The sequence below is a fragment of the Oncorhynchus gorbuscha genome, linkage group LG13 (genome assembly GCF_021184085.1).
Source record: "Oncorhynchus gorbuscha isolate QuinsamMale2020 ecotype Even-year linkage group LG13, OgorEven_v1.0, whole genome shotgun sequence".
In the NCBI taxonomy this organism is placed as follows: Eukaryota; Metazoa; Chordata; class Actinopteri; order Salmoniformes; family Salmonidae; genus Oncorhynchus; species Oncorhynchus gorbuscha.
In genome coordinates, this window is record NC_060185.1 from 65,957,957 (window position 1) to 65,979,081 (window position 21,125).

At 42.0% G+C, this 21,125-nt stretch overlaps 1 protein-coding gene across 4 annotated transcripts in view; it reads right to left on the bottom strand.

Annotated features, from left to right (window-relative positions):
• The window catches only part of LOC123993348 (fibroblast growth factor 13), a 197,691-nt gene extending 178,197 nt beyond the window's left edge, over nucleotides 1–19,494 (bottom strand). Inside the window, exons 1-2 of one of the 4 annotated variants that reach the window (XM_046295406.1) lie at nucleotides 19,295–19,494; nucleotides 17,773–17,941 (exon numbers count right to left, since the gene is read on the bottom strand). In XM_046295406.1, coding sequence (XP_046151362.1) covers nucleotides 17,773–17,821 — 49 coding nt within the window. In that variant the 5' untranslated portion in view covers nucleotides 17,822–17,941; nucleotides 19,295–19,494. Of the gene's footprint in view, nucleotides 1–17,772; nucleotides 17,942–18,224; nucleotides 18,774–19,181; nucleotides 19,248–19,294 lie in introns of those variants that run through there. The other 3 variants (XM_046295407.1, XM_046295405.1, XM_046295409.1) reach the window with 3 other exon arrangements.
• Between the last annotated feature and the right edge of the window lie 1,631 nt (nucleotides 19,495–21,125).

The following is a 21,125-nucleotide window of genomic DNA, read 5'->3' on the forward strand; positions in this document are numbered from 1 at the left end:
GATCCCTTATTGATGTCATGTGTTAAATCCACTTCAATCAGTGTAGATGAAAGGGAGGAAACAGGCTAAAACATTTCTTTTGTTGCCTTAAGACAATTGAGACATGGATTGTATATGTGTGCCATTCAGAGGGTGAATGGGCAAGACTAAACAAGTAAGTGCCTTTGAACAGGGTATGGTAGCTAGTGCCAGGCACTCCGGTTTGTGTCAAGAACTGCAAAACTGCTGGGTTTGTCACACTCGACAGTTTCCCCTGTGTATAAAGAATGGTCCACCACCCAAAGGACATCCTACCAACTGGACAACTGTGGGAAGCATTGGAGCCAACATGTGCCAGCATCCCTGTGGAACGCTTCGACACTTCGTGGAGTCCATGCCCCAACAAATTGAGGCAGTTCTGAGGGCTTTCAGGGTGCTGTGATATCTTACATGAAACCTTTCTAATCTGATACTAGACACAGATTGTCCAGTTGAAGTCGGAAAATTACATACACTTATATTGGAGTCATTAAAACTAGTTTTTCAACCAATCCACAAATTTCTTGTTAACAAACTATAGTTTTGGCAAGTCGGTTAGGACATTTACTTTGTGCATGACACAAGTAATTTTTCCAACAATTGTTTACAGACAGATTATTTCACTTATAACTCACTGTATCACAATTTCAGTGGGTCAGAAGTTTACATACACTAAGTTGACTATGCCTTTAAACAGCTTGGAAAATTCCAGAAAATGATGTCATGGTTTTGGAAGCTTCTGATAGGCTAATTGAGATCATTTGAGTCAATTGGAGGTGTACCTGTGGATGTAGTTCAAGGCCTACCTTCAAACTCAGTGCGTCTTTGCTTGACATCATGGGAAAATCTGCCAAGACCTCAGAAAAAAAATGTGGACCAAGCCTGGTTAATCTTTTGGAGCAATTTCCAAATGCCTGAAGGTACCACGTATATCTGTAAAAACAATAGCACGCAAGTATAAACACCATGGGACCACGCAGCCGTCATACCGCTCAGGAAGAAGACGCGTTCTGTGTCCTAGAGATGAACGTACTTTGGTGCGAAAAGTGCAACGGTTTGCAACTGCACATGGGGATAAAGACCGTACTTTTGGAGAAATGTCCTCTGGTCTGATGAAACAAAAATAGAACTGTTTGGCCATAATGACCATTGTTATGTTTGGAGGAAACACTTGCACTGGGAATGTGATGAAAGAAATAGAAGCTGAAATAAACTATTCTCTCTACTATTATTCTGACATTTCACATTCTTAAAATAAAGTGGTAATCCTAACTGACCTAAGACAGGGAATGTTTACTAGGATTAAATGTCAGGAATTGTGAAAAACTGAGTTTAAATGTATTTGGCTCAGGTGTATGTAAACCTCCGACTTCAACTGTATAGTGCTATTTGTTAGTTTTAAGTGAACGTTGTGATTTTTCCTGAACCTGTGACCAGAAACAATTTACATAGGGGCAATACCATAACAAATGTTCTATTGATCTCTTTGCAGCAAAATCTGCAGGGCTGAGATGGTTGTGTGCCCCATGTATATATATATATATATATATATATATATATATATATATATATATATATATATATATATATATATATATATATATAAATAACATTCTGTTGGTGGCCAGAATTATTGGTGGCCAGAATTATTGTAGAATACTTTATAATAATAATAATAATAATATAATAATAATAATTTAAATAGAAAACTTGATGTTTTGAATGGAGCATTGTTTTCTGTGTCAGTTCAAAACCATGTGCCATGGAATCGGAACTATCTGTATGGCTCAACGGTCAACATTTTGGTCCTCAAAATGAACGTGGTATATTTTTCTATTCATTACCATTTTTTTCACCAATTTTGGTCTTTAATATAGGGCAGACAAATAAGGTCCCTACTTTTACCCTTTTCACTTGTCTCCTCCATTTCTGCAGTAATGCTGCAATCAGTTGGTCATAACTTTGGACAGAGCAAACATTCCCATAGATTTTTGATAGCTGCATGTGTTACATAACTTCACCATTCCTATTCATACTATCATTAGCAAAGATTCTTTTAATGTAATTATCCATTGAGAATGGTTTTTCATAAAAGTATATTTGAATTTAACCATCATTTTGTTGTAATATATGATTTGTCTTTTCAGGAGGATGAAATTAAAATTTTAACCAGCTTTGTATTGCTTGTTTCAGAAAAGGCAATACTTTGAACAAGGTTTCATTTTCATGAGAGGTTGTAATCTGGATAAAGGCAAAAAGGCCATTTTTGAACAGCAGGTGAGCCATTCTTACTAATCTGCTGGAGGACCAGTTTGGGTTTAAGTATAACTTTTGTATGACTGAAGCTTTTAGTGAGAGGTTTAATGCTTTAATATTTAATCATTTTAGCCCCCCAAACTCATATTCATTATATAAATAACCACGTTTCATTTTGTCTGGCTTACCGTTCCAAATAAAGTCTAATATTTTTTGCTCATATAATTTGAAAACAAGTCGTCTGGAGTAGGCAGCAACATAAGTAGATAAGTAAACTGTAATATGACTAAAGATTTCATTAGTGTGATTTCTCCCTAAATAGACAGGTATTTAACTCGCCATGGTTGCAAGATCGGTCTATTTTTGAGAAGCTTCTATTAAAATTTGTTGTAGTGCGTTTATTTCTTTAAGGATATGAATAACAAGTATGTCTACTTCAACATCAGAACATTTTATTGGTCAAATACAGGGTAATGTAAAAGTTGTGTAGTTTAATGTTCCAATACATAATATTATTAGGTTTTAGTCCAGAGAGGCCAGAGAAATTATCCAGATTGTCAATGATTGATACCATGATACCATACAGGGATCCAGATTGTCAATGATACCATACAGGGATCCAGATTGTCAATGATACCATACAGGGATCCAGATTGTCAATGATACCATACAGGGATCCAGATTGTCAATGATACCATACAGGGATCCAGATTGCAGACTTAAGAGAAAGGTAGAGTCATTGGCATACATTGACATTTTAGTTTTTAAGCTGAGGATTTCTAGCCCCTGATATTATTGTTGGATCTTATTTTAATAGCTAACATTTCACAATAGCCAAAACAAATAGATATGGAGAGAATGGACAACCTTGCTTAACTCCTCTTGATAGTTCACTACTTTCTGATAATTAACCGTTATTTACTATTTTACATCTGGAGTTGCTATACATAACTTTAACCCATTGTATAAGAGATTCACAAACATGTAAATAGTCCAGGCATTTATATATACACATTCCAGTCGTATTTTATCAAAGGCCTTTTTGAAATCTGCTATGAAGACCAGGCATGCATTCTTTGATGTTTCATAGTGTTCTATTGTTTCATGTAATTGTCGTATTTTATCACCAATGTATCATCAATGCAAAAACACTGTCTGGTGATGATTAATAATGTCCGGTAAAACCTTTCTAATGCTATGTGCAATGCATTTTGCCAGGAGTTTTGCATCACAACATAGAAGTCAAAGGGGCCTCCAGTTTGTTAAGTGGACTGGATCTTTTATACTTACCACCTGGGTCCTGTTTCAGTAATAGTGAAATCAGACCTTGCTAAGTATTTGATAGTCTACCATTTTTTGAAGATTCTAAAAGAATTTGGTACATTTTTGTAATATATGACACTTGATCGTTCTTAAATAAGTTTCTCCAGTTCTTTTTGTTTTTCCTCTAACTTATTTTGTGCCTCTGCGGTACAGTTTTCATTGCTGTAATGTTAGTTCCTAAATTCATTTTTTAAATATTTATTTGGTAATTTTTTAGTAATTTTTCACACCAAATACAAATGTACACATACGAACAAAAATGTACAGATGTCCACAAACAACAACTTAATTTTCTTTTACTATCTTGTCTCATCGCTACAACACCCGTACGGGCTCCAGAGAGACGAAGGTCGAAAGTCATGCAAACATGCGAAGCCGAACTGCCTCTTAACACAGTGCGCATCCAATCCGGAAGCCAGCGGCACCAACGTGTCACTGTGCATCTGGCTACCTTGGTTAGCATGCACTGCGCCCGACCCGCCACAGGAGTCGCTGGTGCACGATGAGACAAGGATACCCCTACCGGCCAAACCCTCCCTGACCCGGACGACGCTAGGCCTATTGTGTGTCGCCCCACAGACCCCCCGGTCGCGGCCGGTTGCGACAGAGCCTGGGCGCGAACCGAGAGTCTCTGGTGGCACAGCTAGGGCTGCACAGCTGTACAGTGCCCTTAACCACTGCGCCACCCGGGAGGCCCCAAAATTGCTTTTTAAAGCTTTCATGGAAATAAAGGTATTTCCTACTAACAGGTCATTTATGGTTTCAGTTTTTCATGTGGACCAATTTATTGCTGAATTCTGAAAAGCTATCCAAGGATTATTCCATAAAGTTGTGTCAGTTACTCTATTTCCTTTGTTAATCTAATCTCTTTTGACCAGAGTAGTGAATTGCATGACCTCAGAAGGCACATTTGAAAGTGTCACATTCAATAAGGGGATCTGCAGTAAGTGTGTTATGTAGGAAAAAGTGTGTTATAAATTATTTTGTCTTGGTTTATTATTTTTATATCAAGGCCTGTGTTTCTCTCTGTCTTTATCTCTCTCTCTAAAACACACACCAACTTCCTTGGAGATAGAGGACTGCTCATTTGGTCCTCCCTGACTCTTTCTCCTCCTACCCCCTCTGTTTCAATCAAACCCCTGCCTCTATAGGGCCCTTCTCTCTGGGGCCCCCGATGAGTGTGTCTGTTCCTGCTGTGGCCCCCAAAGCAGTAGAGTGTGTCAGGGAGGAACCTCCGAGGCCCCTGCTGACTGATCCCATGCTTATTTGGGTTTTGTTGCCGTGGCAGCGTCTCATTATGTAAATGATCTCTCCCTCCTGAGACAGTGAGAGACAGAGAGAGAGAGAGAGAGAGAGAGAGAGAGAGAGAGAGAGAGAGAGAGAGAGAGAGAGAGAGAGAGGCAGGAGATGTAGCTGTGATGTTCACCAATCCAGACTGTGTTAAATCGGCTTCAGGGACCAGCGAAGGATTGCTGCTATATTTAGAAATCATCCTCACAATGTATTTTTTTTTGCCTCCCCAAAACAGAAAGCCATCTCCCCAGTTAAGACTCTGCAATGCGCATCGGGTTCACACCAAACACACTAACACACACATTACATGTTTTCGATTGAGCAGTTGATAATCATTTAAGAGATTCATTCATCCTTAATCTCTTCCCCATTCTATCCTTTCTGTGTCCATTCCCATCCGTACTGTGTTTCACTCTGAATGCAATTCTCGTCTTCTCTCATCTCATCTGGGGAGCCAAATTAAACGCTTGTCTCTGAAGAATAGGCCCTAACAGAAATCTATATTATGTTTCTAGCTCCAGGGAAGTCAATACTTAGCAGAGAGATCCTTTAAACATGGAATATTTCTATTGAATCACCCACTCAACGTGTCCTATCATAATCTGATCCTATTAAATGACTGATCTTCTGATGTCTCCTGCTCCCCTTCTTATTTCCACTCCCGTCACTGGACATGGCAGTTCTAATTAGTGGCTTAAACAAATCCCCCTTGATTACTCTGCAGTGGTCTGTGACAGTGATCTGCTGCTGCCTGTCACACACCTGCGCCAGCCAGTACACACACAGTGCAGTTTAGAGCAGATGGAGAGCCAGTCAGCCGATGCAGAGCCTCCACCTCCTCCCAAACCGGAGTTCTGCGACCCTGGCCTACCCCGCGCTGACAAAAAGCGGATAAAACACACACTCACTTATCCCACCGACTGCTGTCGATGCTGTTTGAGAGCAGCTGTCGATGCTGTGTGTGTTCTCCTCCAATCAGAGAGCAGCTTGCCTTCTGAAGGTCTGCCCACTCTCTCTACCAGCCAGCCCACAGAGGAACCAAACAGTTCTGACACACCCAAACAAGGTACCCACACACTCAACCATGGATCTCATAAGTCTCTTGTGGGGGTGTGCATGTCTGAATCCTGATAAAACTGCCATTTTGAGCTGAGTGACCCGCAGATCAATGTCATCAATAGCATTAACCAAGCAGGCTGGACATTTTTTATTTTATTTATCCATTATTTTACCATTTAAGTTGACTGAGAACACATACTCATTTGCAGCAACAACCTGGGGAATAGTTCCAGGGGAGAGGAGGGGGATGAATGAGCCAATTGTAAACTGGGGATTATTAGGTGACCGTGAAGGTTTGAGGGCCAGATTGGGAATTTAGCCAGGTCACTGGGGTTAACACCCCTACTCTTACGATAAGTGCCATGGGATCTTTAATGACCTCAGAGAGTCAGGACACCCATTTAACATCCCATCTGAAAGACAGCACCCTACACAGGGTAGTGTCCCCAATCACTGCCCTGGGACATTGGGATATTATTAGACCAGAGGAAAGAGTGCCTCCTACTGGCCCTCCAACACCACTTACAGCAGCATCTGGTCTCCCATCCAGAGACTGACCAGGACCAACCCTGCTTATCTTTAGAAGCAAGCCAGCAGTGGTATGCAGGGTGGTATGCTGCTGGCATTAACAAAGCAGGCTGGGCAGGGGGGAGTCACGCCTTGACTTAACAACATCGTTAGGTTCAGAGTAAATAACTCACGGACACTGGAGAAGCTAATTCTTCCCAAAGGGTCGACACAGCTGTAATTCAGACAAAGACATGTCTTCACCACTACAAGTATATATACTCCACTTTAGGCACTCCTCCTTCTCTCCAATCCTTACATCTTATGCTTCGACAGGAAGAGGGTGATAGGATAATAAACCATCATTTCTCACTTCAGGGGATCTGACCTGACCTCAACCCCTCCTTCGCCTAATCCACAGATGTCCATCCGCTTCCCCTATAGCAATCCTGTGACCTCCTCCCGTCCACCCAACACATTCCAATGCCATCTGTCTTTCTACAGAGAACCATTAACCTCTGACATAAAAAAAACTGTCTCTTTCACTCCAATATATAATGTGCTTATGCGTATAACAATGTTCAAAGTTGACCCCGAATCCAAAAACATTCAGAGCTCAAACCGCTTAATCCACTTGTATGTCCCCACCACATGCAGAGGACCGACTCATGCTATAGTATGCTGCCTGCACTCTCAACGCTCCACTCTCACTCAACCCTCAGCCAGCCGACGATCCTACATATTCAGCACTGCAGAGTAGCCTAATTCGCCTTGTCTTGAAAATGTGTTTTAAGGCATGCCAAGTGCTAATGGTATGAATTTAGGTTGTGTTGTCTTCGTCACGGGAACTTGGCGTAGTCTGTGGGCTGCTGAAAGCTGACGCGAGGAGGCCCAGACCTGGTTTCAATGTGCTGGTTAAATGAGCTGCTGGACAAGGGAAGCGGGAAGAAAATAATCTCATTATAACATCCCCAGCCCAGGCGGCAGGTTAGTCGTAAGGAGATGGCAGCCTGTCACTCGGGTTAGCGCACACCAGGCTACTCAGAGCCAAAGAGTCTTTGGCCAGCTCAGGCTTTATAGCCACGGCTATGCTAATGCTTATGTAAACACTAACGCTAACTACGCTAATGCTAATCTCAGCCACATCAAAGCCAGAGGCGACCACACTCAACTACAGTACAGCACTCTGGCCCACACTACGCTGCTTTGCTCTCCCCTCAAGCCCTGCTTTATTATTCTCCAGCCTACAGCCCACTGTTCTGTTTATTACCACTGGCCCCAGCCTTATTGCCTCCCATTCTTACCTCGTCTTAATCCAACTTTAATTAGTGTGTGTCCGGACTTTCTATTAATCCTCCGGCTTCCTGGTTTAAAATGGAGCATCCATCCACCGGTGCCGGAAAAGCCTTTTACACGACATGACTTCTAGACCTTGATATCACGTGGACAGGAGCCAGGACACCAGCACTGAGGATGTTGCTCCGAGACTGAGTAAGTCACTGAAATGAGACTGAAATGAGAAACTGAAATGGTCCTTTTTTGAATATCTGAAATTATGCAGTGCAGTGTGGTTGTGACTGAGCTCCAACAGGCTAGGCTAGCGCCCAGTTCTCTTCCACTGCCTGAGGCTGCTTAGTGACCTTTGACCTTCTGATAATTGCTTCTGTGGCCTCACTTTACTCCTCAACTGACAACAAATCACTGCCTCACCAGAGGTGTCCCCTGCCAGTCCCTAGTTGGGCATAAAGACATAGAATAGTGAAGCAGCTGCAATTAAAAATTGAACATTCACACTATGGTCGTGTTTCCTTGCTCAGATGAGTCAACGCAACAGCCAATGGGTGAATTCCTGCCAGTTCATGCTGGGTTCATAGCCGAAAAGTGTCCCAGCTGTCCCAAAAAATGATGGCCTACACGGATGTGGAAGAACCCCCTGCGTTGGCGAAATGGCTGCAAACTGCGGAGCGTTATAGTAGCTCTCCCACACCTGGCTCACGCAACAACGCTGCTCAATTAGCAAACAAATTAAACAAAACTTTGAATCATTTTGAGACTAGAGGAAATAGGATGACGGCTATGTTTAACAACTGCCGTCACAGTTGCCTTGCTTGTCAACAGCCTTCTGGCTATTGTAGTCTTTTGACTGCAGATAAACAGGAATCGAAAGTTGAGGCAGGCATGCGAGGGAGGGGCAACTTATATTGACAGCTTGTACTGTATATTGATCAGGAACTAATGCCTGCTAGAGGGAAAGATTCTTTAAAAATCTAGCTAAGAAGACCTTTGCCTTTCAGATACAATTATCACTCGTTCAGCTGATACTGTATATCTCAAATTCTTGTTAGTGTAGGATAGGACAACTCTGTATCTACTACATACTGTACATTGAAACTAATTACATTCCTTTGTCTTGTCCATCTAAAGCTTTGCTCCACTTGTAATTCACCTCTCATACAGTCCCCTTGGTCCTTCTTCCCTGTCCTCTGTCGATAACGGCGACACATCAGCAGCCAGCCACCTGCTCCCTGTGGACCATGTGTGTCGCTATCTCTGTCACGTTGTCTCTGGGTCCGCTCTTAACACTCAAACTAATGGCTGTGGCTCCCTGTGATCCAAATAATTTAAAGGGGTTAAACTGATGGCTGTGGCTTCCTGTTCTCCATCTCATTTAAAGGGGTTAAACTAATGGCTGTGGCTTCCTGTTCTCCTTCTCATTTAAATGGGTTAAACTAATGGCTGTGGCTCCTTGTGCTCCGTCTCATTTAAAGGGGTTAAACTAATGGCTGTGGCTCCTTGTGCTCCGTCTCATTTAAATGGGTTAAACTAATGGCTGTGGCTCCTTGTGCTCCGTCTCATTTAAAGGGGTTAAACTAATGGCTGTGGCTCCTTGTGCTCCGTCTCATTTAAATGGGTTAAACTAATGGCTGTGGCTCCTTGTGCTCCGTCTCATTTAAATGGGTTAAACTAATGGCTGTGGCTCCTTGTGCTCCGTCTCATTTAAAGGGGTTAAACTGATGGCTGTGGCTTCCTGTACTCCATCTCATTTAAAGTGGTTAAACTGATGGCTGTGGCTCACTGTACTCCTTCTCATTTAAAGGGGTTAAACAAATGGCTGTGGCTTCCTGTTCTCCGTCTCATTTAAATGGGTTCAACTGATGGCTGTGGCTTCCTGTTCTCCGTCTCATTTAAAGGGGTTAAACTGATGGCTGTGGCTTCCTGTTCTCCGTCTCATTTAAATGGGTTAAACTGATGGCTGTGGCTCCCTGTACTCCTTTTCATTTAAAGGGGTTAAACTGATGGCTGTGGCTTCCTGTGCTCTGTCTCATTTAAAGTGGTTAAACTGATGGCTGTGGCTTCCTGTACTCCATCTCATTTAAATGGGTTAAACTGATGGCTGTGGCTCCCTGTGATCCAAATCATTTAAAGAGCTTAAACTGATGGCTGTGGCTCTCTGTGATCCAAATAATTTAAAGAGCTTAAATTGATGGCTGTGGCCCCCTGTGCTCCATCTCATTTAAAGTGGTTAAACTGATGGCTGTGGCTCCCTGTACTCCTTCTCATTTAAATAGTTCAACTGATAGCTGTGGCTCCCTGTACTCCTTCTCATTTAAATAGTTCAACTGATAGCTGTGGCTCCCTGTACTCCTTCTCATTTAAATGGGTTAAACTGATGGCTGTGGCTCCCTGTACTCCTTCTCATTTAAATAGTTCAACTGATAGCTGTGGCTCCCTGTACTCCTTCTCATTTAAATAGTGCAACTGATAGCTGTGGCTCCCTGTACTCCTTCTCATTTAAATAGTTCAACTGATAGCTGTGGCTCCCTGTACTCCTTCTCATTTAAATAGTTCAACTGATATCTGTGGCTCCCTGTACTCATTCTCATTTAAAAGGGGTTAAACTGATGGCTGTGGCACCCTGTAGTCCTTCTCATTTAAAAGGGGTTCAACTGATAGCTGTGGCTCCCTGTAGTCCTTCTCATTTAAAAGGGGTTCAACTGATAGCTGTGGCTCCCTGTAGTCCTTCTCATTTAAAAGGCTTAAACTAATGGCTGTGGCTCGGTGTTGCTTAAAGGGTTACAGCTAAATGAGTCAGCTCTGACACACATCTACTCTAGCTGTCAGACAGCTGAGCTCCTAACTCCATCCTCATGGTGGCTCTGATTGGCTGATCCCCCTCTGTTCCTATCTTATTGCCTTCTATACCAACATTAAGATTATGAGGATTGTCATACACCTGGCAGAGGTATTACTCAGGTAATATTTCACTCTATGTGATGTACTATGGTTCATCTCTGTCTGGTGGAAAGCAGAGAAAGCATACAAGGCTCTCTTTCGTCAAGATAGCTCCTGTGGGACAATAATAAATAAAGCTAGCCATGAGTGGCCAATTTCTTGCTGACGTGGTCAGTGTGCTAGATTTAGTCCTAATAGGCCAGTCAGGAAAACAAACAGCTTTTTCTAAATGGGGGACATGGCCATGTCTTGCCTGTCCGCATCACAGTCCTACTATGGAGTAGCCTTTGTGAAATAGGGGGTTTCATGTGAATGGGCAGTAACCTATGTAGCCTACTGCGCATGTATCTTATCTGTCAGTACGGCCTCTATGAAAACACAATAAAAATCTGACACCGCCCAAAATGCATAAACACACGTAGGGGCATGTACTCGGAAATATTATAATATCCCGGCTCTGTATAAAAGAGGTCATTGTCATCAGCACAGTTTGACACACATAACCACAATTATGGAGGATTATCTTTAGATAGGAAAAAAATACATCCGAGTGGGGTAGCGCATTTCTGGATCTAAAACAATCCAAACTCTGCTGTAATCCAAACATCCTGAATCGATACATAATCCCACACCTACATGACAGAGGTCCTGTGATACTTTCAGCCATTACTTTGATAGGAGAACCGGGGTTTAGAAATAATAAATAAATATTTCAGATCAGTCATGACACAAATAACAGACTTCCAGCCAAAGCCATCTTTACGGATAATCACATAAGTACCCTTTCAAGCCTGACTTGCTACAATCCCCCTACAGTTCATCACTACATCTAATTTGAGTCAAATCCACACCTACATACCCTCAAACCCTGCCCATTGGCACTGTGTGAGCATTTCAATATCTGAGAATGAATGAATGATGAAGACGAGACGCGAGGCTGTGTTTTCACTCCTGGCCCTTTCTTGAATGAGGATTAAAGCATATCAATGAACACAGAGGCAGCCTAATGATGTGGCCGATTTAGATGTGTACTAAGGGAGCAACGGTGATGCCAGGGGTCAGGATGAATAGAGAAAAGAGATAAAGAGAATGAGAGGGATTGAGGAAGAGCTTTATACAAACCCATTCACCTCATAAAACACACAGCTTTCAGGATTGGCACGGACCAGACTGGCTGACGCATCATAGCAGCCAGGTATTTAGGGGATTTTAACGGCAGGTCACTGACCCCGGCCACACAATGATGAAATGACAGAGGAGCTAGATCTACTCTACCTAGTACCTTTTTGGTATCATTGTTTTGGGGATGACACACACTGCGTGGTAAGACCTTGCACCCATGGATGGTTACTGGAATGAACTGACTGAAAGCAACCAGGTCAGTCATGGCAACTTTACTGAATGAAAAAAAACTCCTGGAAAAGGTAATGTTGACAAATCACTTCACCAAAGGACCATGACACTTTATTAATCACGTGCCAACTCACACAACACCCAAGTCTATATGCCTTGTGGATACTGAAGCCTACATTTGGGTGCTGAATGGTGTTCCACTCCTCTTAAGGGCTGAGGACAAAGCAGGACAGAGACAGACAGATAGACAGACAGAAAAGCACCACTTACAGTGCCTCGCCAGCGAGCGAGGCTGTCCGTCAGTGCCCACACTGCCCGGGCATGGCGGGCAGAGCGAGGAGCTGGAGAGACAGGACCCCTAACCTTCCCAAACAACTCAGGGCGGCGCGGCGCGATGCAGAGTGGCAGGTCTCTGATGCGTGGCTGCGAGCCAGCCTCCTCGGGGCAGCGTAGCCGGATCTGCGTCAGCACCGTGAAAATTGTCTGACAGGGCACACTGGCCCTGGCGCTGCCGACACGACATCTCCATCCACATCTCGTCTATACTCTGGGAAATCGACTTAGAAAATGTCCTGTTTGCAGTGTTTACACACAGCATAATTAAAGCATGAACAAGTATAAAAATACTAACTACATGTACTGCTGAGTGCAAGTAAGTTTATGTTTCACTTTATTTCATTGGTTTATATACTCTATGTCAGACATACTGTGCATGGCCACATCACTGTGAAGCAAGGACATGATGAGACGTTGTACCGAGATCCTGCCTGGTTCAATCAACGGTGTACAGTCAAACTATACTCCACTTGCAATATCATTCAAAATCCAACACATCCCATAGAGACTTACAAACTTTCCACTTACATTTGAGGTTTTCCGCTTTGCGGTGAGTTTCCACTGCAGCTGCCCGTCAAATCACATAGAAAAGCACTTTTTCCCTCTTTAGCGATTGTGGGGTAAATAACTACTTTAGAAGTGAGTGACATAAGATCAAGTCTAAATATTTTAGCTTGACGGAATGGTATAGCCTACTGTACGCAAGGATCACTTGTCACTTCTCAGCGACTAGTTAGTGAGTTAGCGCCATAACATCACCCAACAGCAGCGTTAAGCTAACAGCATATCCCCAGCATGGCGATTTTGTGTAGAAGATAACAAACCTCTTTAGTACTATTCTAATCTCCTCCTTTGTCTTTGCTGAAACCGACCCCGTCCTATTTAAGTGGGCTTCCGAGAGAGCCAGCCAGCTACCAGATCAAAAGATGGTAATGATACTGTAGGCGGCGTGTTGTTTAGCCAATGAGATTAGAGCAGGTGTCACAGCAGAGCAGGGGAGAGCTGGCTCCTTTGTGATTCAGGAAGCAGTGACTCCAAACTCTGGATATCTATTGATTGGCCAACGTGGCTGCCCTGGGCTGAATTAATATGGCGGCAAATATGCAAGACTTATACCTTCTGCTTGGCTTATGCCGTTAAAGAGGCACTGACAGAGACAACAAAAGAGGTCTGAGAGTCTATAAAAAAAAGCAGGCCACAAAGAAGCCTGGGAGAGAGAGAGAGTACTATGTTAAAGGAGATGCCACGTTTGATAAGTGATTTCTGTAGAAGAATATTCAAAAAACCCACGACACATACAATAACAAGAGGCTTTATAGTCAAAGACTAGAAAAGAGAGACGAGAAATGTCAACATAATGACGATGTAAACAAGCATTGATCCCATTGATTTCCCAGGCTCTGGGATGCTGGGGTTGAGGCCGGGATAGCAGGGACACTTCGATACACCACTCTGTCCGGACAACTCAGGCTCACCAGGGTGCGGGGAAGCTCACAAACTGATTTGCCTGCTTTGATATTGGAGGGAGGCTGTATCCCTGCCTAAAACATGGTTCTCTCTTGCTACCAATCTGTAAATCACATGTAATAGTACAGGATGTACTCCTATCTTGTGAAGCATGACCTTTCACTGAGGGAGCCAACGCACAGAGAATAGATAGCATTTCTTATTATCCCTCTATTCTGTTACTGTCCTGCTACCCACACACGTACTCCCTTTTTAATGGGAACAGAGAGCATTGGGGCTCGATTTAATTCGCTGCACTAAGATCCGCGTTGTAGCACAATTGAAATGTAAAAGGCAATGTTCCCAGCGTTCGCGGGATGACATTAACGGTAAACACTGCCATACGTGGGCTCATTCAGAAATGACCATTCCATTTCAATCGCGCCATAACGCGGATCTTCAGCGCTACGGATTGAATCGAATCCTTTAAGAAAATATCCACGATCAAAGAGTTTGGTGAGATGTGCTAACATTTTTGTCGAACTGTGACGCAAGCGTAGGGCTTAAATCTTGGCCTGGAACTTCATTCCGTTATTTCCAGGGTTTAACTCCCTTCCTCAATCCCATATTGTTCTTAAAAAGAGCAGTGGAATTGATCTAAAGCTGAAACTCCAAAGACAGTGAATAAAAAGTGATGGTCATATGGACTATTATTGACATCTCTAATACATAGTGCTCTATGCACGGTGGATCGTTCAATTTCCTCTGTAGGTGCTGTTTAGTGTCTGAGTCTAAAATAAAATGAAGTTGATTCAAACTTTAGTTGATCTAACCACTTCTGATGTACAGTGCCAGTCAAACATTGGGACACACCTACTCATTCTAGTGTTGTTCTTTATTTTTACTATTTTTTTATTAAATTGTAGAATAATGGTGAAGACATCAAAAATTATGAAATAACACATATGGAATCATGTTGTACCCCCCAAAAAGTGTAAAACAAATCAAAATATATTTTAGATTTTAGATTCTTCAAACTTGCCACCATTTGCCTTGATGACAGCTTTGCACACTCTTGGCATTCTCTCAACCAGCTTCATGAGGAATGTTTTTCCAACAGTCTTGAAGAGGTTCCCACATATGCTGAGCACTTGTTGGCTGCTTTTCCTTCACTCTGCGATCCAACTCATCCCAAACCATTTCAATTGGGTTGAGGTCGGGTGATTGTGGAGGCCAGCTCATCTGATGCATCACTCCATCACTCTCCTTCTTGGTCAAATAGCCCTTACACAGCCTGGAGGTGTCTTGGGTCATTGTCCTGTTGAAAAACAAATGATAGTCCCACTAAGCGTTAAACAGACAGGATGGTGTATCGCTGCAGAATGCTGTGGTAGCCATGCTGGTTAAGTGTGCCTTGAATTCTAAATAATTCACTGACAGTATCAACAGCAAAGCATTCCCACGCCATCACACCTCCTCCTCCATGCTTCTCGGTGGGAATCACACATGCGGAGATCATCCATTCACTTACTCCGTGTCTCACAAAGACATGGTGGTCAGAACCAACCATCTCAAATTTGGACTCATCAGACCAAAGGACAGATTTCCACTGGTCTAATGTCCATTGCTCATGTTTCTTGGCCCAAGCACGTCTGTTCTTCTTATTGCTGTCCTTTAGAGCAGTGGTTCTTTTCCGCAACTCGACCATGAAGGCCTGATTCACACAGTCTCCTCTGAACAGTTGATGTTGAGATGTGTCTCTTACTTAAACTCTGTGAAGCATTTATTTGGGCTGCAATCTGAGGTGCAGTTAACTCTAATGAACTTATCCTCTGCAGCAGAGGTAACTCTGGGTCTTACTTTCCTGTGTCGGTCTTCATGAAAGTCAGTTTCATCATAGTGCTTGATGGTTTTTGCAACTGCACTTGAAGAAACCTTCAAAGTTCTTGAAATCTTCCATACTGACTGACCATCATGTCTTAAAGTAATGATGGCTGTCGTTTCTCTTTGCTTATTTTAGCTGTTCTTGCCATAATATGGACTTGGTCTTTTACCAAATAGGTCTATCTTCTGTATACTACCCCTACCTTGTCACAACACAAGTGATTGGCTTACACATTAAGGAAAGAAATTCCACAAATTAACTTTTAACACGGCACACCTGTGAATTGAAACACACAAAGCTGGTTGAGATAATGCCAAGAGTGTGCAAAGCTGTCATCAAGGCAAAGGGTGGCTACTTTGAAGAATCTCAATTATAAAATATATTTTGATTTGTTGAACATTTTTTGGTTACTAAATGATTCCATATGTGTTATTTCATAGTTTGTCTTCACTATTATTTCACAATGTAGAAAATAGTAGCAATAATGAAAAACCCTAGAATGAGTAGGTGTGTCCACATTTTTGACTGGTACTGTATAATGCTGTATTATGACAAGGATACTGTGTGTGTGTGTGTGTGTGTGGGGGGGGGGGGGGGGGGGTTCAACCCAGACCTAGGGATCTGGAAAGTGCAATGTGAAACTTGAGGTGAGAACATCTCAATAAGTGAGAGCATGCACAAGTCAACTGCATTAGGCTTCAAGTACAATTCACCAAGCAAGTGATAAAGCAATGGACTGAATAAAAAAGGAAAACAATTATTGGAGGACAAAGAAAAAGGTCCACACTCTTACTGTTGGCGCTGGAGAAATGTCACAGAATAACATGTTTGGAATATAGTCTATTAGACATGCATTAAACAATATATGTGAGGTCAAACTGAGCCATATTCATCTGTTTAGGGCGAATAGCGCAGTATTTACCAAATAAAGCAGGAAACATGACAAGCAGGGAAGCTGGTGGTTATAATTCAAATATAATATTGGCTTAAATGTAAATGTAAATGTTTTAATTATGCTCATCTTTCAATAAGCACATAATCAAAACAAACATTCCTTTCAATGGAATCATAGGCTATTAATAAATTCAACATAGCCTACAGTACTAATATAAAGCAGTTGAATCCTGAACAAACTATTTTGTAATTGAATATGACTCCACATTGGCTGCCTCTGTCAGTTTCCAGTAGCTGTTGGATACATTCTGCTTTGATGGGTTGCTTTGCCATTGATTGCTTCAATTGACAAAAATATGCAATCATCGAAACAAAGGGATGAAAGCCTGTGCATGCCAGCCCCCAAACTGTCATGGACAACCTCAGTGTAGAGCGCGCACATCGACTAATCTCGCTGAGGTTTCTCTGGCAACCTTGCCTCCCTTTGTCTCCATGGCAATGGCTCGCCAGTTTACATCCCGACACAAAGCGAGGCTTTTCTAGAGACGTGCAGAGGCTAATTTTTACGCAATGGGTCATTAGCGCACGAGCTACCAAAACAAATGGTGTGCCCACGTCATATTAGCGTAGAACTCCCCTGCGTGTGATTAGAATATGATGTTGAAAACTGGGCAAATGCAAAAACCCACGTAAAAAAAAAGATGCAAGCAAGAACAGAGGGGATTTCAAACGGATGCCAGTGACATTGTTGTTCACTGCCTTCACATTAAAGCGACAGCACGACCATTATTCATGTAGGTTAACCAATGCTCATTAAAACACACTACATGGTTTGATTTTCATTATGGTTCTTGGTTTTGTATTAATGAATGTAATATTATCAAATATTTATTGTTTAAATAATGAAACCAATAAATGAGATACACTACTTGCGTAATCGTTGGGTTATAAGCAGGTTATAACATGTGCTAATTCTAGATGGCTACTGGTTGAGTCTGAAATGACACCAGCAAGCCACATATGCCGCGCCATTCAGTAGCTGGCCTACTATTGTTTGCAGAAATCTCAAAGGGCGAGCAGAGGATGTGTGGGAGATGAATGAGCGCACGGTCGCTTTAAACCAGTGATTTAGGAGCAGCAATCTGTGCGTTGCAAGGCTTGCCTCTTACCCTTGGAAGCATCCTTATCTTCTTTTGGCTTCGCCACTTTTCCGCTCATAGATCCCAGTTTGGATGTGTAATTCCCGATTTAGACAAGAATGGAAATCCGTTTAATCGCTTGCAGACAATTTCTTCAATGAAATCCTTTCCAAAGCTACCAGGTGCTGAGATAAGGGTTCTGTTAGACAATTAGAAAACAGTGCAATTAGTCTTTAAGGTTTTATTTTGATGAAGCAAGTTGTATCAAGAGAGGACTACAAACAAAGCAGACCTGTGGGGCCGTATGATTCCATGTATGATGCCAGCTGTCAATGGATATATCCAGTTATTGATACATTCTACCCACATAGCCTACCTACACAATTGAGTTCACAAAGCGCCTCTGAAAAATTGGTAAAGAAACGCCTTGGTATCCATGGACCATCACCACCATAAAAGCGTTTGAATCTAGTTTGTCTTACCTTATCTCCTCCACGTTTTCTGCTACATCAATGCACATTGATAAAGAAAAACGCTTCCAACATGAATCCCGCTATGTTGCATGCAAAAATCACGACCCTCTCGGTTGTGTCAAAGGAACTGAAAAAAAAAACTAAGAAAATAAGAGCAGGGCTTCCATGCGCGTGTCAGTCGACGTCAAAGAAAAACGGAAAGTGCATCACATTAAGATTACATCAAAGGAGCAAACGTCTCCACATGGGGTATCCGCAAATGCCATCCACTACAACGGACGCAACCGGGTTTTCTTGAAGCCTATGGTGAATATTCTATTCAACACGAGCTCTTCCAAGGCATTTCACACGCTGAAAAATATAGCACACAGATCAACAGGATCCACAAAGTGAGCGCTGTATTCCATCCCTAACACACATGCACAGTCGGTGATGCTACGTTTAGCTCTATACGTTTAATAAAATGCATGCATTTTGGGCATGAAAATCAATTGTTTATAATAAATCCGCTTCGATACACCGTTGCTCTAAACGCGCGCGTTGGATGAGGAGCGTGAGGAGCGCTGTGACCTCGGCGTCAAGTAGCCTACTGTAGAATCAAGAAGAGTGGCCGGGCAGCAAATTACGCAGCATTGACAAACACCATCCTATTAAATTGTTTGATTGTTGTAGGCTAGTGTTTCCTTTAAAACTGTCTGAGGAAACCAACTGCCAAAATAAGCGTGTTATTTTTTTATACCTACATATGGACAAACCAATGTTCACGAAGTAAATGCATTATATTATATTATGGTTCGCCGTTTGCTATTCGAATCATCTGTACACTTTGAAACAATTCAGTGACTAATAAAGTACCTAACCTTTACGCACAAGTGCCAATTACCGAAACAGTCCCAAAAGACGCTCTTTATATCAAATATCGTTGACATACATAATGTTACAGACCAGCTAAATCAGACAACTTACAGTATTATATATATATTCAAAGTATTCCAAGTAGTCCAAGCAAGCATATAGCCCGGAAACCGCAGTCCACGGAAACTGGAGCAAGTCCCAAGCCACTAAAGGAAATAACTCACCTGGATGCACGAGATGGAGAGGCAAAAACTGTTGAAATTGACAACGAATGTCAGCGCACTTGCCTACAAAATATGTCTTAAGTGGATACGTAAACATTCAGATGTTCCAGATGCTAACGGGTCAATATGAACGGCTGCTTGTATATGCTTCAATATGTTATTCCTTTTCAAAAGGGGTGTTTTAAATACCTTTCTAAAGTTTTGCTGCGCTGACAGATGCGCAGTGGAATGCAAACCAATAGGCCTCGTGTACTAGTCGATATCTGGGGGAAATACTGCGAAGGAGAGATGGCATTGCATGCGTAATTCTAATTGGCTGCAGCGTTATTCGCATTAGCCTACCATGTTTGAGTCCCGGGGAATTATAATTACCTTTAGTTGTGTAGTTGGTCGTCGATTAATTTCATCAGTCATTTAGCAACAGATGCAACGAAAAAATGATATTCATAATCATTTAAAATAGTGGACAATTACACGAAACGTTCATTTATTCGTGTATTTGTCACGGACAATGTACAACACCAGATTTAGCTAGGTAGGGTTTTAATCTGCAACAAAAATGTGAATTGGCACACGTTGGTACAAAGACCACAGGCAACGAAACGCTCAGCTCAGAAACCATCATTACTAGTTTATAGATCCACAATATATATTGTTATGATTGAGGATTAACTAACAGGATTATTGGTACCGCATGTTTGTTATTGCTGATGAATCTTCGCCGTCGTTAACCCTTACATTCCTCTCTGGGCCAATAACGCCGCGTAAAATTATTAGTAGACTATCACATTGCCAAAAGCCCTGGTAATGTGACTGTGTACAATGTGAAATGTTGACTTCAGAACAAAGATATTCTGTAGGCTATCAAAGCATGTGAAACTACATGATGCTTGTTTTTAATGTTTAAGATTTGTAAACAATTTAACTGCATCCAACTTTATGATTTTCATTGGCGTTTAGTACAATTGCGCAGCCAATGGCTGTAATAGATAAGCCAAATGAATGACCATGTAATTACGTAATTGTAGTGACATTTTTTGTAAAGTAGGGGTGTTTTGTCTTGCCACTGAGTTAGATAAGAATTTTTTTTAGAAACTGCGGCCTTACTTTATGTTGACAGTTAATTGTAGCTTTGGCCGTAGAAGATGCGAAAAAAAGAAATAGAAACGGTAAAAGTCAGCGTTCACCCCATATTTAACACATGTAAAGTTATCCTAGACAGGATCAATGTGTGATAATCAAGTCGACAACTCCAGACGCAAAATCCCGAACTGTTTGATACATTTACTGCGCAACATGTCTTGTAACACGAAACGTGCCCCTTCTAACTTGTCACGAAGTAGAACTGCAAATTGCGGTCCTAGGTCGAACCCTGCATGCGTTGTGTCAGTCACATTGTCACCTGGCAGGTTCTGTGCCTCTCATTTGCAGAAAAAAAAGTCTGTGGTTGAGGGTCACCGGATCTATACAAGTTTCTATTCTAAAAAACGTTTCGCTTATTCTCAAATTTGTCAAGACATTTCAAGTAGGCTTCTACCGGCTGTAGCTGCCAAACTGCACTTCCCTTTCCTCCTCTAGGAGGGAGAAAGAGCACTAACTGGCCATTGGAGACCCTGCCAAATTTTAAATAATGCGATATAGTAAAATGTGCTTGCTGAAATCAAACTACAAGTTCAGAAACTGTTCATTATTATTATTACTCTGGAACCAAAACCGTAAAAGCTACCATCACCAGAACAACTGTAAAACGTTAGACTAGCACTGGTGAGGTTGCTAGAAAAAATATTGTTGATACTACTTTTCACACTACAACCATATTTGCGGAAATCCC